We start from the raw sequence: 23,533 nt of genomic DNA on the forward strand, positions 1-23,533 counted from the left end.
TACTTACACACCAAAGGTGGACATTTTCGATCCAGAAAGTAAAAATCCGGTCCATGATTATGTTTCAACCAACCAGCTGAATATAAAGAGTCACAGTCAACTGGTGTTCAACTGGTTGGTTGAAACAAAATCTTGATGTGGATTTTTACTTTCAGGACCGGAAATGTCTACCTCTTACGTACCAAAGACATGACCCAAAAACTCTCTCAGCTTGATATCCTAGGGTTGTGACAATTAGTCATTGCTTCTTACAGGATATTAAATGAACTGGTGTTGCATTTTAAATAAACAAACTATGAATTGCCGCAATAGACAATGGGTAAATAAAGCAGTTTGGGGAAAAAAGTCATAGAGTCACGATTCACCAGCCTGGCAAAGGTTAATACTCCACGCAGTGTCACTGGTATTTTGTCCAGCTCTGTCGTAATTCCTCTCACCGCTGTGTCACATGGTTTGCGGTTTCTACTTTTCCCTGAGAACCATTCCATGTGATCATGTTTTTTTTTATTATCTCTCTCCTCCAGGAAAACGGAGCCGGACTTTGGACTTCAGAAGAAATGCTGAGCACCAAATAATAGCCATGGATTCCATCAGGCAAACAGTTGCTAACTGGGTTGCCAGTCACCAACAGTCTAGAACACAAAGTTCAGACTGGTAACAAAATCCCAGCAGCAAAAATGACTGGCAAAATATGAATAGTATAACAGGCTGGTGCTGTTTTCTGGGCTTGTGGGGGGATTCCCTTGATTTAAAAAAAGATACAATCTGTACTTGTCTCACTGCAACCCACAACATGTTTCAGCTTTAAACTAGCTACATGTATGATTACAGTGCAATGGTGACTATGTGGTCAAAGAAAAGGCACACCTATTGTCCTCTACCAGAACTGGAAAACATGCAGCGTTTCAGTACCAAAAACCTTCTTCAGATCTCCTTTGAAGATTCAGAGAACATCCTGTAAATGCATATGGGAAAAGTTGGCTGTTCTGTTTTTCTGAAAGGCAGGTTTCTCAGAAACCTCAAAGTCAGTCACCACACCGGCCTTCTCCAATGCTACCTGGTCAAGGACTTCCCATGACACCGAACCGTTCGATCGCTTCAGAGCAAAACAACGGTCTGCTCTTCAAAGCCACCACTTACTCATGATTGCTCATTGTCTCTGGCAGGAACGCCTCGTTCTGCAGAATGAAATGAAATAAAATGGTGTTTTTAGCACTTTATAGCTTGAGAAAATGCCAGACATATCTGCAGACAGCTTCCCAAAAGATCTTAAAGACATTAGTTAGATATCAAACCTAGTTTACTTTTAACTTGAGGGAGATGGATGCTTCTGGAAAGTTTTATACCAGTCATATAAATTTTGCAACAGCTGGAAACCCAGGAAAGCAATTGTAAATAATATTTGCCTAATAAAAGTCACCAAGCACAGTAAGGGGAATATTCCTCTAGTGCTGATAAAATATCATGGAAATTAATGGACACAAAGTCCCACAAAAGCCCTTTAAAACTCAAATTAAAAACACGCCAAGTAGGTATTATAAAATGAATGTATAATTATTTTATTTTGATTATGTATGACAGTCCTAGCAATGCATTTAAGGCAAAAGTACAATACAAAAGTTTGGACACACCTATTCTTTCTTTTCATTAACTGATTTCTACATTTCATAATATTATATGGAACAAAGAAGCGGCATCATTTCAGAGTAGCCAGGTGTCGCCTTGACGACCGTCTTGCAACGGTTGACTTTCCTTCATGCAGCCTCATGAATCGGCCACCTGGGATGATTTTCCGACATTACTACAGGAGTTCCTACATAAGCTGAGCACTCGTCAGCTGCTCATCCCAAGACATCTCTGCTGGGTTTGGGTTTGGAGGACGGGCTGTCTGCTGTAATACTCCCTCAATCCGCTTCTTTTCAAATTGCTCTTACACAAGGCCGGAGGTGTTCTTGGGGTCATTGTCCCGTTGAAAAACATGCCAGTAGGTGTGTCCAAACGAGTGTGTGTGTGTGTGGATTAGGTTTATGTTACATTGCGGGGACCAAATATCCCCCACAAATGTAATAAAAACCAGCTTTTTTGACATTGTGGAGACCATTTTTCATGCAATCAAAAAAGTTAAAATGGCGAAAGTCGTGCATTTTGTTTGGTTACTTATGGTTAAGGTTAGGGCTAGGCAAGGGTCGTCATGTTGGGATTAGAGTTTTCCCCATAGAAATGAATGGAGAGTCCCCACAAAGATATAATTACAAACCTGTGCCTGTGTGTGTGTGTGTGTGTGTAAATGATAAATGCTCCCAAAAGACTTTTTTTTGAAAATCCATTGCTGAAATGGTTTCCATATTTTAGAGTTTAAGATAATATAATACTAATTTTACTATTTATATTAAATTAAATAACACTACTAGGTATTTCTCGATTGAAGATCCAAAATCAATGTATACTGTCCTGATATAAAAACGTATGACTCACAGCATGTACTAATTAATGCATGATGCACCAACTCCTAGGAAAAACGGTAGAAAATAAACTTTTTTGAAAGCAGATTAGCAATCATTAAACAGCTAGATTACACGATAACCAGAGCGCACACTGACATGAGAAAAGCACCCAAGCGTCAGCCTGGACTTTGGCTCCATCATGACCCCTTCACCAAGCCGTCGGACAAAAGCCAAGAAATCGAGTTTACTGAGCTGCATCCCCACTGCCCCTGGCTGACATCTGGGGTGGCTGAAATTGCTTCGATAGATAAACATTAAAAAGATAAACAGATGCGGGTTTTTATGACTAAGACCAGGGTTCTGTCTTGATCAATGGACCCCACTCATAAAACAGAAGACAAGAAGGCTTGATTTTCCTTCCGGGACGATGAATGCATAATTTAGGAGTGAAGAGATATTAGAAACCACAAACAACGGCATGACTCTGTTGTGCTCTTTTTTGCAATGCACCAAGCTAGGGAATAATCCTTCATTTCATAAGCAAACATGTTGTTTAAACTGAACCTTGTCATCAGCCAATCGCATAAAAATTTATTCAAGACACAGGAACTGAGTATTCCTTTTCACCAGAATCTCTCGACTCGCCATTCCCAATACTTCCGAGGAGGCCAGTTTCATCACTGGGGTCTGACGTCACTGAGGCCCACAGTTTTAATTGGTTTTGGTCCAACGGTCATTCAGTTATGCTAAAATCAGAGAGTGCCAAGAGTTCAAAGGCTTGTGTCACTTTAACAACGGAAGAGATTGTACTGTGCAAATCAAACAGCGCCGGCTGAGAGCTGTTACACATTAACAAGCGGCTTCAGGGGTCAGGCAGCGTTATCCGTAGAGCCAGGGAACATAGTCAACACGTAGTGCAATGTTCGATTACAAAGTTTGCCTTTATAGGCCTGTAGAGGCAAATGCAGGACAAATCCCCCACGGATATGCTTGCCTTCCGTCACGCCATTGGAGAATAACCAGGCCGAAGTAGCCGTTTCCCCGGCGACGCGTGAAAGACAGGAAGGACGTGAAATATCTGCTCAGGAGGACTGATCTGAGGTGGCGCTTCCTGAAACGGGACACCGGCTTTCGAAAGCAAAGAAAGAAAAGCCTTTTTTTTGCTCAGAGCCGCCTCAGATGAGACAGGAGACAGGAATCCGTTCTTCAAACAGCAGACGAGTGGCGATTCCACCGAGTGCCAAAACCGAAACTTTGAAAAGCACTACATCAAAAGAAAAACAAACATAAGTCAATTACACCATAGAAGCACATTTTGCTTCCATAAACTATGAAAAGAGAAATCCGAATAGGCAGTCAGCCTAATACATCTAACTACTACTCATGTTGTCAGAATGTAACTGAATATTGCAATATTGAATATGGTAATATTGTAATGTAACTGATTGGGGGCTATGTGTAACTTTGTACCTGCGTCCGAAAGGTCATGGGTTCAAATCCTGCGGCCGGCAGAGTACTCATATCACTGTTTGGCCCTTGAGCAAAGAACCTTAAGCCCAACTCTTCAACACCAACACTCTTTGTTTCCTTGCTTTCTTCACTCATACGTCGCTTCAGACAAAAGCATCTGTTAAATACAAATAAAACACTCATCAATAAAATACTTTGCAGGTTATATCTGAATGCATCTATCCGTGTTATTGTGTTTCTGTTTGCAGTGCTGCTAATGCCGCATGGGATTTTAGTCAGCAGCGGAGGATGGTCTGTAGCACCGGTAACGGAGCAGTGGGAGGTCCCCAGCGATGTATGAAGCAATTCATCACTTTCTGTAACCTTGACTCGAGGTCGACCAAATAGTAGTAATGGAGTCTGTCGATCTCAGATCTACCCTCCAGAAGATAAAGGTAACGTACGTCACAGGAGACGGCAAACATATGTTATCTCCTCTCGTAGCTTGGCCAAGCTCCTGACTTTCCAATCCTCAGAACCTTATCTCATACCGGCCAGCTTCAATTGGATACTTAAAAACCCTTAATATCAGTCAGACTTTAGCGGGGCACTGGTATAATCATGGGGAACTTGAACCACACATCAAAGTACGACCAGAAGACCACACGTTGCTGAAGAAATCGCTGCATGTCAGTTTGATTTCATTATCAACCTTCCTTCCTACTTCCCAAGCTCTGTCACTTCTTGCTGATTCTTGGGGGCGGGCACATAAATGTAGACCAGGTTTAGATGAGAAAGGTCTCACCATTTGTGAATCAAAGGGATACATCCAGAGACCCTCTGTTTACTTTTCCGAAAGGTAACCAGGCAACAGAACCCTACCATGACACGTCCAAAGTTACCGCAGCATGCGAGCACTAAATTTGGCTGGACGTGACCCTTTCCAGATAAAGACTTCGAGTCAACAGAACTCAGATTCCTTTCTTGGAGTTGGATGCTGGTGATTAATGGCAGCAGAAGCCAGTCTGTTTTCTGTCTAATTATAGTGAGTGCAGCTGGTGAATCCCCCCCCCCTCACTCCACCCACCCTGCTCCCTTCAATGTTGTTCTTTGACTATGGCTGCAAACTCATGGAATGTGCAAAGCACGCGTGTGGGTGCATGTGTTTCTGTTTTTTTTGTTTTGTTTTTTTTTAAATCACCCAAGATCGGCATTGTCCAGGACACCCCGAGTGAGCCAGATCACGCTGCCGATGTGGCAGGCAGGACTCGGGACCCCCGCCCTGCCCACTGGGCCTCCACCACCGCTGGCCGTCACGCTGCACTGACGTTATATTGGATACATGACCTTTCCGATCCCATTCATGAAGCTCCCTCCTCCAGTCTGGCCTCTGGGCAAATAACTGCGAGATCAACAGAAACCAGGGCACGTGCATTGCAGAGAGACACGAGATTTAAACATGAATTTTGCTGCTTGGCCACAAATTTCAAAAATCAGCTACACTTTTCACATGCCTCATCCAGCTTCTCCCTAGGCTCCCTAACGCTCCCTTGACTGCATTTCTGTACCAGCCATGACTGTGCAAGTTTCCCCATATGACACGGGAAGCCGGCAAAGGGCTTAATAGCTAACCGGCTAGCATGCTAACGTCACAAGGAAATCTGCTTCAAAAGCCGGCATGTGAAGCAAATGGACATAAATTGAACCATGTGATGCCTGGTTAACACCTGAATGATTTCAAGCAGAGAACAGTGACTTTCAGGGTGAGGATCTAGCCCAGAGACTCCCAGTCAGGCCTATGGATCCCAAGCACTAGAAGGGTTATTATTTGGTTATTACGGTTGGAAATAAAAATGATTCAGTATAACATTACTGAATATTCCATCACAAAGAAAGTATTATGTTCTTATAACATATTAATAAATGTTCATATAAGATCATAGGGTATGTATACAGAAACCGGAAGAAAATTATTTTTTATATTAACGTTGTGATGTCACTGAATGGCAATTTGATGGACTCAGATATTTAATTATAGAAAGCAGCAAATTATTGGTCACTGGGGTTTGTGTGAGTCGTCCAACAAATACTCATTAAAGCAGTGAGTAATGTTAGAAAAGTAATTGAATATTACATTTAGACCAGAATAATAGTTAAAGGATGGGTATCCACGTACAAGTGCTGAGCACGATCGGCATTCCTTAAATATTTACGCCCTTTCATCGCTAAGAACATGGTCTAGAAATATCTCACTGCACACGGGGAACTGTACCGGGGGCTCCTGGAAGGGCCGTCGAGCAGACACAATGAAAAAGGAGGCCTATGGACCTTTTCCGAATTGTGCTGTGTAACTCGAGTGGACCTATTAATCTCTAATGGCCGGGATTCTTTCTTGGGGTGTTGAGTTTCAGTGACAGATAAAGAGAAGGGAGCCCACCCGGTTGGAATTTAAAGTGACAGCGACACCACTCTGGCCTGATGTGCTGCTGACTGCCGGAACATTCCGCCCCCCTTCCCCCACACCCCACAGGTGGGATGACAGAGTCTCCATTTAGCCTTGCGTTGACGCTTTCGTTTTCCGTACTGACGCTCTCCAGGCCTCGAGGTCGATTCTTGCCGACCCGCTCTCTGCTGCTCGCATTACACCGTGAGGAAGAGAAGCGATGTCCTCTTTGGTTAGGGTTACACGCGGACCCACACGTGACGTGTCACACGCACGATGTCATTCGTGTCCCCGGACAACCAAACCAGTGACTTTTGTGCCCCTTAAGGTAGAAAAGGTATCAAGTCTGACAACAACAGGCTAAGATACTCAGATCCAAGTTAAGTAGGACAACAGAAATGTTATCCCTTCAAAACTATTCTTAGAGATGGCTTTAGATCACCTAAGACAGTAACAGGAGCAAATATAATGTAATATCTGGTTACACGATATGATACAATTAAAAGCTGATGAAATTCATATGCAAAACAGTGTTTCTGTCACATGACCCGAAATGAGTGAACGTCCTTCGGTTTGCAGAGCGCCGATTCTCAGTTTGAAGTGTTACGTCACCGTGTTTGGCATGGGGGGCGTTAACCGAGACCTAACATTGCAGGTACAGTCGCCACATGACAACACCGAATCGCGCAAGCTCTGGTCACCCTGACAAACTGCATGGTCTTGCGGCTTCCATAAACGGCGACAGTAACGGGGATTCCACGGATAAGTGACCCCATTTACTTATTTTCATTGAACGACCCTTGTTTCAGAGACCTGATAACTGCCACTTCATATTTGGACCAATATGGGATGACACCCTGACAAAAAGTTGCTCGTAGGAACACTGACAACTACATCTCTCCCTCAGTGAGGATTCATAAGCAGGGACTGGCCAGAATACACCACATTAAAAAGTAAAAGAAAAATTAGACACAAAATGCAAGACAGAATATTAGCGCACGTCTCTGCTAATCATTAGCTTTGCCATTCGCTGTGTTGTTCTGCTGCAACCCAGAAACTACATATATATTATCTGCCTGTATTATTCACAAGATGCCCTCGTGAATGGGGAGGGTGGAAGCTGGACAAGGGACAGAAGACTTGAAATTCCAAAAGTTGCTAAAAGGCTGACCTGTCACACATGACGAGAGAAAAACACAACATTCTGCAATGATGAATGAACAGGTCAGTGATGATGTGCAGACAGCCCCAAACATGCTGCCGGGAGCCTCAATGTGTCCCAAAATCCCCCCCCACCCCGGTTCCATGTCTCACTTGCAGAAGACGGCGTGATTCACGGCCGCCTAACAAAAACACGGAGCTGGGGTGTGCACTGCGCTTTTTTGCACTGCTGTGGCGTCCGAAGCCGTTAAAAACGTACACGGTTTCACTTTCTGCAACGTGTTCCCATTCTCACATGGCAGGTAACCCACCCCCCACAAAGCCAGACAGCAAAGTCAGACCGCACAGAAATAACCTGCCACGGGACATCTCTGGGTACATTCATGGCACCGTGAAAAGCCGGAACGACCCCCCAGCAGAACGCAGCTCATTCTCATGTTCTCACCAACGCAGAATTCAGACCCATCACGCCACGTCTATTAACGCAGGATGACCAAAAGCGGCACAGAACAGACAGAGCGCTTAGTACTGACATGGTTAACAGTGCGTGCTATGCACATACAGGTTATTTTTGACATAGCTGAAGGGGGTAAGCGTGACATATGGTGGCATTAATTACAATAACAATATATAAACAAAGGAAAACTAGCGAAAAAAGTGTATAACTCAAGGGTTAAAAGGGACTCTTAGGAGAGCCAGGGCAATGGGTCATGTCAAGGCATTCAGTTACAGTAACACGACCTCGATAAGGTCTCAACAACGCAAATACCGGCTTATTTTTGGAAGGGCACACTTTAGACAGTGACTGAGGTCTCTCTCCCCACCCCACTCCCCCACCCCCAAAAAAAAACAAAAACGAAAAAGCAAACAGGAAAAACCACAACCTTTGTGCCCATGTTACTGCGTGATGCAACGACGTGTTTACACCTCGAGGTCATTCCAGCACTCCACCTTCCACCTCGCTGCAAGGGCTTGGTTTCTAGGACCTACTATCTGGACATTAACCACCCCCACCCCCACCCCCACCCACGCATGCACGCCTGCATGGGGAATAAGCACATCACAGACACTTTGTTATTATTACAAGGTCAGAAATTGTATTTGGCAATTTTTTTAAAACAAGTGCATACAAGTACAGCTAGAAGCATCTGAGATTCGCCAAGTGCCATGTGAGTAGCGCATGTTCACATCCTACGTTTAACAGGAACTGCCACCAGACCGAAGGATACATCGAGAATTCGTTTAACATCAACAGAAAGGAGCAGAGGAAGTCCATTATAACAAGCACATACCTTTTTTTATCTTCAAAAATATAGAAACACAACGTATTCAAAAATCAAAAATTATACAGCCATGTTTACGAAGTATACACTCCCCTTGTGTCCACTGTACAAGTCCGTTAGTTTTTGTTTGGATGGTATGTGTGTAATTTATATTTATTTACTTATATTTGATTAGTTTTTTATTTTTTTATTTTTTTGTTTGTCCTTATGAGCATAAAATCAAGGGTCCCTCTCCTTTTTTACTTTGACGTCTCCAGCCAGGATGGTGGCTATCTCGCCCTGCATGAACGCCCAGGGTACATTGGAGCCCACCAAGGGACACTTCTCCCCGCTGGGGCAATACACCTCCCCGCTGGCCCCCTGCTGCTTGATGCTCTCCCTGGAGCAGGGGAAGCAGAACTTGTGCGAGGGCACGGACGGGCACTGGACGAAATGCGTGTCCTCCAGACGTTCGTGGCACAGCGTGCAGCACAGGGGCACACTGCCCGGCACGGACGAGTCGGGAATGCTCTGCTGGTGCACCTGGTCCAAGCCGGGCACATGCGGTGTCCCTGAGACAGGGGCGTCCCTCTGGGCCAGCCTCCTCTGGGATGGTGACGGGGGGCTGCCACTGTTCCGACGGGTGGTCGAGTGCACCTGGTTGGCGTCCTTGGGCGAGCCATTGCCGCCGGCGTTGTCCGCCGCCAAGATGAGGGCCGCCATGGGGGACTGCCCGTTCTGAGCTGCCTCGGGTGGGGTGGCGCGTGCATGCGGAGAGATGGTGGAGGGCGGCGTGGCGAAGCTGGGAGGGGGCACAGCGGGAGGCGGCAGCCAGGGCTGACCCTCGCCGTTCACCTTCACTGCAGTGCCCTCTGTCTCGGGCTCGGGCGACGCCTTCCTCTTTATGTTCCTGGGGTGCTTCCCCCTATCTGTGGTTTCACAAGAGGCAAAGCAACATGTGAGCAGGGCTTTCAAAACTAAGCAAGTGAAAATGCAAAGACACGATCGACTTCTAAATTTACCTCCAGCAACCGGGCAGTTACTAACTCGCGGAGAAAAGCAGACGGGCTGCGCGGCTAAACTCGCTTGGAAATTGCACAGGTGCAGAAGGCAGCATTTACTTAGCAAGCAGTTTTAATGCAGGACAGCTGCATGGCGGCGCAGGGCATGCATTACGGCTCATTGCTGCATATTTCGCTGTGCAGAAATGTTAGTTACCTGATTTGGTAGCCGTGGCACTCGTCTCGTACGCCATCACCCTCTGCTGCATGGCTGCGTGGTCTTTCTTGAAGCGACTGTCGAAGCTGTGGTAATTAGCCATTAGGTCCCGCACTGTTTTGCCCTTGTTCATCCACTCGTCAGCCCTCTTGTGGGAGTCGCCGATCTCCGACAGGCTGTCCGGGCGGTGTTTGTCTTTCATGTCCTCCGGCCTCTTGCCGCCCAGCTCGCCCGGACTCGGCGCCGCGAGTGCACCGGGGATCCCCATCTGCGCGGGGCGGCCGTTCAGAGCGTGTACCGGAGGAATATTCCCGTTAACCAGGGACACCAGGTTCGGGGGGACGGTGCTAGTCCTGCGGGGATTGGGGCTCTGTCGGTTCAGCTCGGGGGGGTCGTCTGGTTTAGGAAATCCATTCGGGACGGGAATGCCATTAGCCTGCCTTCCCGGCTGATATTCTGGACCCAGTCTGGGCGGCCGATCCGACGCCAGGGGGTAGCGATCCAAGGGCTGGGGCGGCCGCGATCCCGGGTCCCCAGCCGTATGGTTGATAGACTGAATGTCTTTTCCAGAGAGCTGCGGCTTCCCCGGACCCGGAGACCTCCCCTCCTGGAAGCCGTGAGCCCTCTTCAGCTGGCGAGCCGTCTCGATGACAAACTCGATACGATCCGCTCCCTCGTAGTTGACACATCCTCTGCAGACGGGCTCGGTAAAATCCCAGATCATAGCCCAGGGCATGCGGGGCAAGTCACATAAATAACACGACTGCCTCCTAGAAGCAGCGACCGCCGCAGACGACATCGCCTCTTCTCGCAAAAGTTTGCGCAAAAAAAGAAATCAAGAAAACACACAATAACTCCTCCAAGCGTGTTCCGAGTGTAAAAGGCGGATGCGGCGCGATATACGCGTATTTGTTTTTGGTTTTCGTCCCTTCCTGACAGATGCAACAACAATGAAGTTACAAACAGAAGTTCATTGCAGTGCGCACTTTACAACCGCGCGTCTCCGTCTATCTGCGCCTTCACCTCTCAGCAAGCTCACAGCGCCCCGTGACGTCATACCGCACACTACTCCCGCCCGCGCAGCTCCTGCGGCTCGCGCTCCGCTTATTTACTTGATTCTTCGACAACCCGCCCCCCCACCCAACACCTCCTCCGTATTGCGCATGCGCGCTCCCTGCCTCGGCCCATTTCTCTTTTTTTAATCAGTTGAACCCGTGCCAGGAATACGACGGTTATTTCAGACGTGAAGGAGAAACTGAATGTTGCGCGCTGGTAGATAAATATCGTCTCCTGCTACGCTTTGCATTTAAAAAGAATTGTTTACATGCAGCGTAAGGGAACCGTTGAGATTTTTGCACGATTTAGACTTGAAGCCGATTTACTAATCAATCTCTTAATGTATTTTTTACTTTATTCCTCTTAATTATAAAGTTGGAAACCTTATTTTGCGTAAATATGGGGTTACTTGCTTAACATTTGGAAAAGAGTATAATTTTCTTACCTGATTCACGTTCGGATATTCAACATTTCGAAAACTTTATTGGGAATGAGATATAAAATACCGATCACATAATTTTCAACGTGTCCCTGAGATGTTTTTATGCACAGTAATACAAAAAGCACCGATTAAAACACCGAAAATGGTACCGATAACACATTTCCAGACAGCAAAGCGTTAATGCCCTTCAAGCGAACAGGCTCTGCTGGCGATGGCGTCACCAGCGCACTCCGGTTCTCGGCCGCTCTGCGCATGCGCGCTGCTTGGCGGCCGTGACTGGCACTCCGGGCTTCGCTCAGCGAATCCACATTCCAGGTTGAATGCCAGCTCTGCGTCACGCGCGCGCTGTGGAGCCTCCGGCCAACCGTGCAAAAACAGCTCATGTTACTCAGGCGCATTGACACTTCCCCCCTCCCTTTCTTTTTTTCTCTATCTCATAATCATGCACGTTGATGAAAAAGCAAGATTCAGATTGTGTTTGGGAAGTGTAGGACATTATTTTAAAAAATCTAAGTTTATTGTAAAGGGTCGCTGTTTCCAAATTTTAAGACATAAAGTTTTTCTTTTTATTATATATATTTGAAACGATTTTTCTGGTTCCATATAAAGTGACTTGAACTTTTATGGTAAAACCTATAACCATTTAAACTTCATTTTAAGGTTTAGATCCAGAGTGTGATTGCTATTGATTTATTTTGCTTTTGCCCAAAGACTACCGTATTCTAACGACTGTGCATTTGATGCGTTTGAAACATTGATAATACGCAAACAGTGATCTACAGCAAGCTGCAAGTCTCACTAAAACATGCAGTTGAAAGCTAGAAAATGACAGGAATATATTCTAAGGAATATGCATAGGTCTCAACTTTTGACGCGGGGATTTCCTGGTTTTTAAATGAAAGCGTGTCTTAACCGCATCCAATGCAGGTGTGTAAACAGTGTTTAGGCAGACTTTTTGCCTCTTTACATGCACCCCAGTCCGACAAGTATTTTCACTTAGTTTCGTTTTATTGCAGTGGGTCATCGGAAACCGGAGCGAACTTTACACGGAGCAACTGTATGTGCATTTGTATTGAAGCATGTAACTTTATTTTAGACCAGATTAAAACAAATAAACGCTGCTATTTTTTTCCGGATACAGGGTGTCTTTTTTTTGTTCTAAATACGACATGGAAGTCTAGATGTTTTTATTAGGTTACTACTTATAGTATATAGTGACTGGGGATGATTTATATTAACGTTTGTGACTGACAGTAATTTTTAAAAACCTGAGGGGTCTCGGATGAGGCAATCCGTCTGTGATCCACAGCCCCCAGAGCAGGATATGTTTTTATAAGCTCTACTGAGAACTATCGAAAAGGGAAGTGAGAAGTTCAGTCACGTACTGAAATATTTGATCCGTCTTTGCAACAACACCAATGACTTGGCTCGCGACAGTCCGCCGACATGCGCAAAACGGTTGTGTGTGGGCTACTTCCAGCTTGTGTTTGAATGGGGAAATTATCATTACTTATGACACTTTACGCATTGGACGGTACTTTTACTGACCTTTATGACCTCTTAAAATGCTAAATATGTACAGTAACTTTTATTTTCTTATTTGAGAGAGACCTTTATGTTTGCAGGTCTTGAACCCTACATTGTATGCTTTCTTTGACTTCAGACTGAGAGCAAATTGGTAGAAGTTAAAGGTAGTCCAAATTAAATTTATAAGTATTATTTTCCCTGGTAATAAAATATATAATTCCTAAATCATTCACCTTCGTATTCATTTTAAATGGAACAAAGAAAAAATGAATACAAATACCAAAGAATCAATAAGTATTATAAATGCCAGTAAATAAAGTGTTAGATATATTGCCCTGATGTATATGTTTCTAGCAGATTAAAGGATTTATTTACAGCGCTCCTCGGTATGAGGGGCTTCACTTACTGTTGACATCAGGAGATTACTGAGCTGTAGCACACAAATAGCCGTAGATTTGTTTCTTGCAGAAGTGTCTGATGAGATCTCTGTTTATTTGACACCACTGTGCTCGGCATCTGGATGCAGGGATTGGAAATAATGCCATGGGGGATTTTGTAATTATAGACGGCTCTTTTAAATTTACATGCATGTTATGGACAGCCGTGTTTTCAAGACTAATGGAATGCTAAAAAACGACCATAATATCTTAAAAATTAAAACTGTGGCATATAGAATGTGATCACATTCAGATCTGTTGAAAGCTTGCTCTCTCTGGTTAAAATGGTGCATTTATCCTTCCTAGAACCATGCCTATGTGTCCATGAGGTAATTCCCTGCTCACTAAATGTTCTTAATCCATTAATCAGAGTGGGAACGTCCCTCAGCTACCCCAACTTTGTAGTGAATGAGGTTGGGCTATCCTAAGGCATTACAGGCCTACTCTCGAGGATGGAGACCGGCCGATGACATGCACCGGCAGATTGATGGCCCAGCTCACTGCCGTCTGTCTCAGGCCCACGTCACTCGGAGTGAGACATATGGGTGGCTGATTGGATTGGGATTTGGGGGTGGGGAGGGTGTGTTGACACTCAGCACGGTACGTATCAGGACGAATATGTGAGGCAGCTAAGAGAGGAGGCCTCGTGAAGTCAGCAGGAGCCAAGCAATTTACTCCTAACCCCGTCGTCCCAGTCTGGCCACCAATCAGCATAACTTACTGTGACATTGTGACAGATTAAAATATAGACATATTTCATTCTGCGCGGTATTTGTTATGATACAAGAGCATGTCATAGCTTGGTAAACAATTTCAGGGAACACAGGATGCGATTAATCTCTGCAATGACTATAGATTACAGACATAAAACGTAACTTAAGTCTACCTAAGCTGAAAATTATGCCCGTAATTGTGTAACCGGTTAAATAGCTCGGCCTGAAATTCTGCCCCGAACTTGGTTTGTTTTGATGATGCGTCTCACATGTCCTCACATCAGCATGTGTGCCATGAATCATGAACGAGCAGCTCTTACACCAACACTCTTCCTTTATTTTTATTTTGGGAAAAGTGATCACCTGACAGCACTCTTCTGATCAATATAAATCAGAGGTTTTTCCTGAATACCGTCGCATGTCAAAACAATCAATTGAAAACTGTCCCTTTTAATGACAGTGTTTATAAAGACCATTTATAGTTTGCTATTGATTTAGAGTCAACACCATAAGTAGGAGACTTACCCACCTCAGCTGCTTAGGGAGACTCATTTTGGGTGATGATACTGTGTGAGTTTATCGATTATGTTCCACTTGAAACCTCCCAATCTGGCGATTACAGAACAGGCCCAGTATGAAAGGGGTAAAAGGGCACAGATGGGTATTGATGGCTTTGCTGACTGATATTCTTCAGAGCCCTCTTGTTTCATCATATGGACTCTGACCCCAATCCACAACAGGGCAGCAACACCCCAGGGGGGTGGGGGTGGGGGTGGTTGTGCTGACGAGGACCAGTGCCTCGGTTTAGGCTACTTCGGCTTGCCAAGTCATCAGATCTGACACGTGTCAAGGTCACCTTGGCCCCGCCGTCGGGTGTGAAGTACGCAGCATCGCCTGGGACTAACTCACCATTAATCCGCTTGGGGCGGGCTCGGGGAGGTTGGCCAGGTGCATGCGCTGTTTGGGGGGAGGCGTTTGCACAGAATTATCTGATAAATAGCTTTGTGATGCACACTTTGATGTGTTAAGTGTTTTAATTTTTAAATAAGCGTCTTTAATCAGTGGCCGCCGTTCATTACAGATTTACTTTGAAGTTCTCTCCACGTGCTTGGTGCTGTATAACATGTCATACTCGAGAGGAAGTTTTTTCTTTTCCCCTGAGTTCTTGTTTTCAGAAGTATTTTCAGGCTCCGGCAGTCATTAACGTGTACTTCATTTCAGTAGAGCGCCGCCCTGCAGGTAGGATATGACGTTGAACAGTGGGGGTAAATACTACATGGGGATAAATACTACATGCAGCAAACTAGACGCTTTTTCTTGTTTTAATTCAGGGTAACCCTTCCTGTTGGCCTGGGTGGTGTTCAGCTCAGGCCACACCAACGTGCGATTGTTTCTCAGTCGGCCCATTCGTGGTTTTGTCTTAGCACCCTTTTGATTTATCCCTGCCAGGCAAAAAAAAAAAAGTAAAAACGGAGTAATTATCAAAGCGAAACTTTATAAGTGCAATGCTTCATCCCCGATGTAATTATCTAAAAGAGGCCCAAACGATATGCTTTTTCATTTTATACCCGAGTTTATAGCCCTTTTTTAAAAGTTAAAAGTATTTTCTGTAATGTCTGAGCACACGGTACAGGCAGGTATAAGGTCACGCCAGCTTTCAGGGTGAACTTTACACTAGTACACTGTAAACACCGCGATGCTGGTATTGTTTTGTTTGTAACCAAGCATTCTCTGATGATCTCTGCCTTTTACAGGGAAGCGTAACCATGGAAACCGTCCTCTTATCAGGATACCCTCGGTGACAAGCCACATCCTGTTTACAATGTTGCTATTTTTCTGCTCCAGTTTTACAACTCTGTTCTCCTCGCCTTGCATATGTGTGTGTGTGTGTGGGGGGGGGTGGCGACTGCATTTCTCAGGTTGCTTCCATAAAGCGCAGTCAGGTCAGAGCACCCACATCACAGCACTCCTCGATTCTCCTGACTTCAGCGACGCCTAAAGTCGCCTCACCGCATGAACGCCTGGCTGCTGGAAATGCTGAAAACGTAACTTTGGCCGACTGTGATTTTGCGTCCACAAGTAGCACTAATTTACTTTCTCTACATGACAAATCACTTAAAAAATCATAATCACTCGCAAAGTTTTCCTTTCCTGTTATTCCACTCCCCAGACAGACAGTACAGAAGTTCTTATTTTACTTAAATTTTATTAAAAGTCAATGGTTATGACATTGTTATTTTAGACATTTATTTTAAATAAAGCTGTAGTTCCCGCTGCAACCTTAAAGAGTCTGTTTATTATGCAGAAAAGGCAACCCCTTGTGCAATACCTTTTAAGATTTGTGCCTAAGGCAATTAAATAGTTTATTTGTTGGGAACTTGTTCTATAGCACGGTACTTTATTTTCATTAATGGAGTAGGAAAGGGAGGGTCATTTATTTCAGTGATTAATTACCAAGTAATAATTAGCTTCCACATTGGATGGGCTGCAGCAGACATTTATACTAGCATAAGGTAAGCGACAGACTCTTTAAGGAGACCGCGGCCTGCAGGCCCGGAAATCTGCTACGGAAGGGCTCTCATTTGGTCATTTGGCTTGGGGGTGGGGGTGTTGGGGGGGGGGGGGGGACAAATCTGCACCGGATGAGTCTTCCAGGCAGCAGATTTGACAAGGAAGCTCTGCATTGTTTTGCTTAAGTCAAGAGAGCCTTGCACGGGTCATGAGACAGCGGGGACCATCCGTGGGGAAGTGAGAGGAGCCATCATCACGTCCCATTCTGATGAACCATCGGAGCTAAGCCTTTGTGACCTCCTGGCGTGTGTGTGTGTGTGGGGGGGGGGGATGTGCGGAAGCCTGTTTCCTCAGTGAGGCCTGTCGCCGTGGTAACAACGTCTCACAGGCTTTCCTTCTGCATGCGTGTGTTTTGCTACAGTTCTTGTAAATTAAGGCTCTGAACTTTGGTGCTAATTGTTGATAGAAACCCCAGCAGTAGGTCATGATCAGCAGATATAACTTTGAAATGTTCATTCATTAGACTGTAATAACAATATAAAGGTAGTGGCACTGTTTATGTAGAGGGAGTTAGCTAAGCTCTGGGACCAGCAGAGCTAATGAGAATGAGGCCAGGCTGTGCTAGCTAGCTTAGCTAGGTTGGGTCTTTTCAGTTATTCTGCCTATTACGCCAAAGAGTTCCACTGCGATGGACTGGCAGCCCTTCCAGGGTGTCCCCTGTCCTGTGATTCCTGGGATAGGCCTTGGAGTCTCTGTACTGAATAAATGATTGTGGATGATGAACGAAAGCAGTTCCAGGAACATTCCTTTCCCTAAAGTAAAATATGAATGTCAGTGTTGTTACTCTAAATTTTACAAGTTAATGATATATATAATTATTTATTTTAAAAAGTGGTTACAGTATTTTGCAAAAATAATGAAAAACAGTCAAATTATAATAGTGAGATATTGAGTCATTTAATCTGTTTTACTGAAATTAGTCAGCAAATTAGCTGGTTAGTTGGAGTCACTTAAGACCCTTAAATTATTTTTCTCAGCCATGAGTACTGAGCTCTGAGAGGTAAACTGAGTCCTTCGGTAAAAACAGAAATACACAGCATCAGCATTACCAAACAATACATGTAATGAGATTTAAACTAAGTCTCTACATAGGGGCATAGTATGTTACCATGGCAAGCAAACAACCTTCTGCAAGGGAATACAATAAGTGATATGAATAGCTGGTTTTGGTGTCAGTTGTTTTTTGTCCTGCTTGCAGCGGCACTCTTAATGATGGAAGCTTGAGATTCTGCATTTCTCTGATAACCATCACTATCACAGGGATGTGCATCGGTCACATGGTGAGTCACGTGACCCTCCAGCATCTCTAGCACCAAAAGTCTCACTCAGGATGTTCACATTCTCTCCACAATGTAGCCTCTTCTTTAGCTAAAGTGCTACTTAATGCAGAAATGTAGTAGCAACGTAATATTTTACGGTACAATACGAGCGTGTACCGATAGCATTTCCAGGATGTGTAACAGGCCTACACACTCCAGCATAATGACTGCTCCCAACAATTATAAAATGGAAGGCAGATTCAAACAAAATGGCGAACGGCAGAGGAAAAGCCGTATTGGATGGCTAGCATCTGGAGGCAGAAGGGGTGATGTCATTAGGGCAGAGTGAGGAGACAAGAGAAAAACAAGTCTGTCTTTTTTTTCCTAATCCTTTTTGCAGGCCCAGAGGGAGGGCTGGCAGGCCGCCAGGGCAAGGGGATGCTGGGAAAGCGAAAAGGATGCCAAGCGAGCCCTACTGCCAACATGAGAAGCTCACATCTTTGTTTTCTGAAACCTGGTGTGCTGCCAAAGGCCTCATTTTGGCTTTGCAGTATGGTTACACTGGACGGGGGCCAATTTCTGAGAGCAAGCTCTTATTCTCTCCGCCCACAACCCCCTCCCCCCCTCCACCCACAACCCCCCCCCCCCTCCACACACACTCCCTCACTGAGCTCCCTCTCTTTGCCTTCAAAGGCTCTCTTACAAACATTCGCCAGTCGCCATGGAAGCGGAAAGTAGAACATAAAAAAAACAAGTAATGAGTCATGGCTGGATCCAGATGTGCCACATGTGCAGCTGTAAGAGGCAGACAGCAGCCCCTAATAAGGTCTGCTCGTCAGAGGGAAAGCAGACACGCAGACACACACACACACACAACAAAGAGCCGTAACGAGGGAAAACAGAGCTCTGCTTAGCGGGATCACGACATAATTAAATGCGGAAAAAATATACGGAATTTCCTCCCCCTGGGAAAACTGAAAACAGAGCATCACTGAGCAACTGCTGGAGGAACGCTTGGGATGATACCGCTTAAAGTGAGCCGGGCCGCTCGCATCCCACTGGTAACACAACTTTGAAAATTCCTGTTGAATAAATCAGAGACGGGACCCGTGAGCCACGTGCATCAGTCAGTTTGATTTATATCACAAAACAAAAAGCGAAAAGAGCAAAACTAACCCCGTTTCAGTCCCCAGCCTGACACATAAAGCAACATCCTTGCTTAAAATGATGTTTAACAAGAAGAAATTTAAAAATGTGTGAAAATGTGCATGGCAATTTTAGAAAAGAAAATGACTGTTTAACTCGATGGAAATGAATAATAATAATAATAATAATAATAATAAATGTAGAAAAACAGTGCTGGCTAAAAAAAATGTAGCCTAGTGTGACCTCAATTTCACACTGGGACAAAAATGGAATTTTCATAACTTTCTGAAATATGTTAATAAAAGAAGAAGCTCCGGATGTGAACTTCCCTGGACTGTGCTGAATGTTGGTACCCGTCCTTTCTAGAGCAGGCACACTGTTGTAATTAGTGAACTCGTATCCCAATGCTGAAAAGCACGAAAGCGTGTTTAAAAATGCATCCTAAGACTGAAATCGGAAAGTGTCACAAGATGAGACACGCCATGCACTTTTAAAAAAAAAAGGTAATGTTTGTTAGCCAAACAGTGGTTAATGTTTTATTGGGTTTGTTTCACAAACAACTGCTGGCTTCTCGCCTTAATGTTGTAAGGAGCATGTAAATTGCGACACGGCTCCAAACCACGTGCTGGTCGGGTGGGTAATTCTGGGATCAAAGTACGGCCCCTGTTTACAGACATGGTGACGGGGGCTCGTGAGCTTCGCTGCCGCAGAGGTATCAAACGGAGAAGCTATGCCTTACTTATACCTGACTGTGCGGATAGGCAGCCAGAGAAGGACTCAGCCGGGAAAACTGCCACCCTGATCGGATGGGAATCGGCTTCGGTTGCTCTTAAGGTCAAACAGATGGTGCCACAGCAGGAGCAGACAGGACCGCTGACAGAGTGCCGGTCATGAGGCTTCATGTATTACTTGGCATTTTACCGTAATTAGCCAAATAGCATTCGCTGCCACATCACAGATCATCACTCGCTCTACCCCCAAACTATTTTCAGCAACCTCTTAGCCATAATTATGCGCATTACGTCCACGGTGATCCGGGGCGTTTCCTGGGTGCCCACAATGGGCTGGGGCGGGGGCAGAGGAAACCCACACAAAACGGGGGAGGGAAGGCATGTGGAGCCAGATTCAGACTCACCAGTCTGGGCCGTGTGACGACAGAGACCCCCCATTTCGGTCCTTCTTATATAAAAAGACGTCTCATGCACAAACACCATCTGCTTGCAGCAGAACAATGCAGCAGTATCGTGAATATTAATAGAGCTTCTCTCTTTACATCACTTCCCCACAGCACCCAGCCCGCTCTGCCTTTGATCTTTTGTACAGGGGGGGTTGTGGGGTGACTGCTGATGTAATTCAGGTTAAGAGCACCCCGCGCTCCTCCCACCCCACCACCACAACCACTGAGGCCTTCTGGTCACAAATCCACGTCCTTTCATTCATCGCTCATGCAAATCTGTCTGTGACGTCTTCTGGGGAATCTCGCCGCACACGAAAGCATCAAACCCGACTCCGCAGACAGACACAAGGAAAACGCTCACTCTGTACAGAGCTATCCTTAATGTTTCTCAGCTCAGTCCTAGGGACCCCCAAACAGTCCACATTTCCGCTCCTCCCAGCTCCCAACACACCTGTACCAGGTATTCTGTGTTCTTGATTGTTTGGTTACGCTGCATTGGAATCTGGGCAGGAGATGTGGCAGTACACATCTCGGTAACGCTTTATATTAAGTGCACATTCATAATGCTTTTATATTGCATTAATAAAACATTCAGTACACCATCATAATGTATTCATAAAACATTCATAAACATCATGTATGTATACCTTAACATCCTAACATCCCTTAACAGCTGTAATATACATTAATAACAAACATTATATAATAATAACGAACATTATAATTGTATAATCATGTAATGTTTGTTATCGATGTATATTAAAGCTGTTAGGATGTTAGGGTGTACTTGCATGCGGCTTATGAATGTTCTATGAATGCATTATGAAGGTGCACTGAATGTTCTATAAATGCATTATGAAGGTGCACTTAATGTAAAGTGTTGCCCAGATCTCATAGCACCTTCTGCTAAACTTCATGCTTCTTCTATGTGACCCCCCATCCTGGTATTTCGGGGGCCGCATTCCTCTGCGCACACCAGGGCTATTTAACGCAACATAACACTGTGAACACCGAAGACAGGGACGTGATTATGAATAATAAGGTGAGTCAGTCCCTGCCACCACCGCCCTCCCCTGTCACCCCCGCCCCCCCCTGTCACCCCCGCCCCCCGAGGATGTCTGCGAAACAGCGTGATCAGTGTCCCCGCCCTGTCTGAAACCTCTTCTGACCCTAGTACTTTCCCCCGAGGCCTCGACGCCCTGTAATAAAAATGACGCGCTGATGCGGTTTGTATCTGACAATGGGTGGTTTCCACTATTTCTTTATTTATATGGCCTGACGGGATTGGACGCCTCTCAAACCGTGCAGGAAACTCTATCTCAACTGAAATCTGTTTCTCGTGTTTTTTTTTACCTCCTTCCTGCCCCCCCCCTCATATTTATGGAAAGTGATCACATGTGAAATAACCCCTCCGAAAGCCACAGAAGTGCGGTCCCGTTTCAACCGGGTGTGACCGCAAGCCTTTGGCCCCCTAATCTGCCCATGGTTGCATTATTGATACCCCACTGTGAACACAGAGGGGCGGGTCATAGTGAAACTCAGCCGACCTCTATGTCGCTGCTCCCTGCTTCTCCATGGATCATTAGATTCACGTGTCGCCCTTCTCGTTTACTGTGCCTCTGCTGTGAAGCCATGGTTTATGTCCCATTTAGTGAAATATCATCTGGCTTTTGCCATTTGTTTCCTCAACATGTTCCACCAATGGCAGAAAGTGGTCAGGCAATGCTGAAGCATGTCCTCTTTTTAAATAACATCATGTGCCCCTCCCTCCTTCCCTGCCTCACTGACTTGTTTACACCGGGCATGAGACCAGGAGGGCGTGTCTGCGTCCTGATCCATCCTGTTCCATTTGCCCCTTCCTGTGCTTCCCCCTTCTCCTCTCACAAGCAGGAAGTCACTGCCTGGGCTTTGGGGCGACAGACTACGGTAACAAGAAGCTGACGTGCCCTCCCTTGGAGTCACCGCCTCCCGTATCGCTCTGCAGCTCCAGAAGGACACCAGGCTGCCAAAAGCCAGCGGGCACAAACATCACCCAGCACTGGGTTAACTTCAATTTCAAAATAAAAGGCAATAATACGAGAGCCTTAGAGTACGTCAGAGGATAACTGGCTGACATGTGGAGGGATCTTTATGTAAATCAAAGATGATGAAACCAAAAGTGACTTGAATTAATTGACAATCTGCGCTAGTGTGTGATTTGCATTATGGGATTAGGGGAACTCCAACCGTGAGTGAAGGATGCATGAAAAGAAGATGCCATAAAAGGCAGGGAAAAGGGTGAGGCAGGATGTGTCTGTCAACTGTGGAAGGATCATTTATATATACAAATACACACATGGCTAATATGCAATTACTTTAATAGGACTAAAACTTCATTCAGCTGTTATTCATAGCAATAATAGAATGAAAGAGCAGGCCCATTAGAAATCCAGCAATGAAGGTTAATCAAGTAAGACAAAAATACTGTTATTGATTTTAGCAAATAATAATGACCTTAAGGAGGAAGAAGCTGAGTATAGATTACTTACTTGTCCAGAGCCATTGAAAAAATCTGCGGTGTGTGGCCCAGTGGGGTATGTGTGTGTTGTATACCTGTGATGGGAAGGTCACCGGTTTGGCTTCTGTCCTTGGTTGGATAGACACATGTCCGCTGGGTGCCCCAGGGGTGCAGGGTAAATGGCCTGAGCCTTTGCTGGGACCCCAAGCATGTGTGTATATGTCTCAGGGGAGAGAAAGATGGAATATGTTAAAAGAACAGAGGTGGACATTTCAGGTCCAGAAATTCACGTCCAAACCAAGATTTTGTTCCAACCAACCTGTTGAGTATTCTGGGACTGTGACTCTTTATACTCAACTTGTTGGTGGAAACAAAATTTTGGTCTGAATTTTTACTTTCTGGACCGGAAATGTCCACCTCTGGAAGAAGCATTCCAGTGTACTTGTGCAAATGGCAAATAAAGGATAATTTTATTTAAAACGTACAGGACGGTTGTGTGGTTAGATGGTATTAAAACGGATTTTTGTTCTGCAACCAGCACCAATAGAGAAGGAAGTGGTGTGGTGAGTCACTCTGTTTCATATTGATTCTTCACATCTTTACTTTGTGGAACATCTACTTTTTTCATTCATTATATTAGGAAGATGATGTGCAATAACATAAAACTGTGGTACTTGAAAAGTAAGCGCTGCCACAAAAATAGCATGTCTTTAAAATAATGGCAGATGAAG

General features: G+C 45.1%; 1 protein-coding gene and 1 long non-coding RNA gene across 3 annotated transcripts; both read right to left on the reverse strand.

The window, feature by feature from the left end:
- Positions 1–1,578: 1,578 nt before the first annotated feature.
- On the reverse strand, positions 1,579–22,175 carry LOC111856383 (uncharacterized). Of its 2 annotated transcripts, none has more exons than XR_011984444.1 (3): positions 22,094–22,175; positions 3,915–4,071; positions 1,579–3,708 (listed from the first exon to the last, which is right to left on the reverse strand). It is a non-coding gene; the product is annotated as an uncharacterized lncRNA (long non-coding RNA). The 2 variants fall into 2 exon arrangements; XR_002841113.2 differs by lacking the exon at positions 22,094–22,175 and adding an exon at positions 14,682–14,787.
- Positions 8,568–11,086, reverse strand: LOC111856382 (interferon regulatory factor 2-binding protein 2-A). The gene is made up of 2 exons (XM_023836309.2): positions 9,978–11,086; positions 8,568–9,688 (listed from the first exon to the last, which is right to left on the reverse strand). Exons 1-2 carry the CDS (start codon positions 10,774–10,776, stop codon positions 9,000–9,002), a joined length of 1,488 nt encoding a protein of 495 aa, XP_023692077.1. The 5' UTR covers positions 10,777–11,086; the 3' UTR covers positions 8,568–8,999.
- Positions 22,176–23,533: the final 1,358 nt, after the last annotated feature.

Source organism: Paramormyrops kingsleyae, chromosome 20 (assembly GCF_048594095.1).
Source record: "Paramormyrops kingsleyae isolate MSU_618 chromosome 20, PKINGS_0.4, whole genome shotgun sequence".
Lineage (NCBI taxonomy): Eukaryota > Metazoa > Chordata > Actinopteri > Osteoglossiformes > Mormyridae > Paramormyrops > Paramormyrops kingsleyae.

Bases quoted from the DNA above. Each gene is read 5' to 3' on its own strand.
- LOC111856382 (XM_023836309.2), bottom strand. From the start codon at position 10,776: ATGTCGTCTGCGGCGGTCGCTGCTTCTAGGAGGCAGTCGTGTTATTTA. The intron at 9,689-9,977 runs GTAACTAACATT...GTGAAACCACAG, and splicing joins TGCCACGGCTACCAAATCAG to ATAGGGGGAAGCACCCCAGG.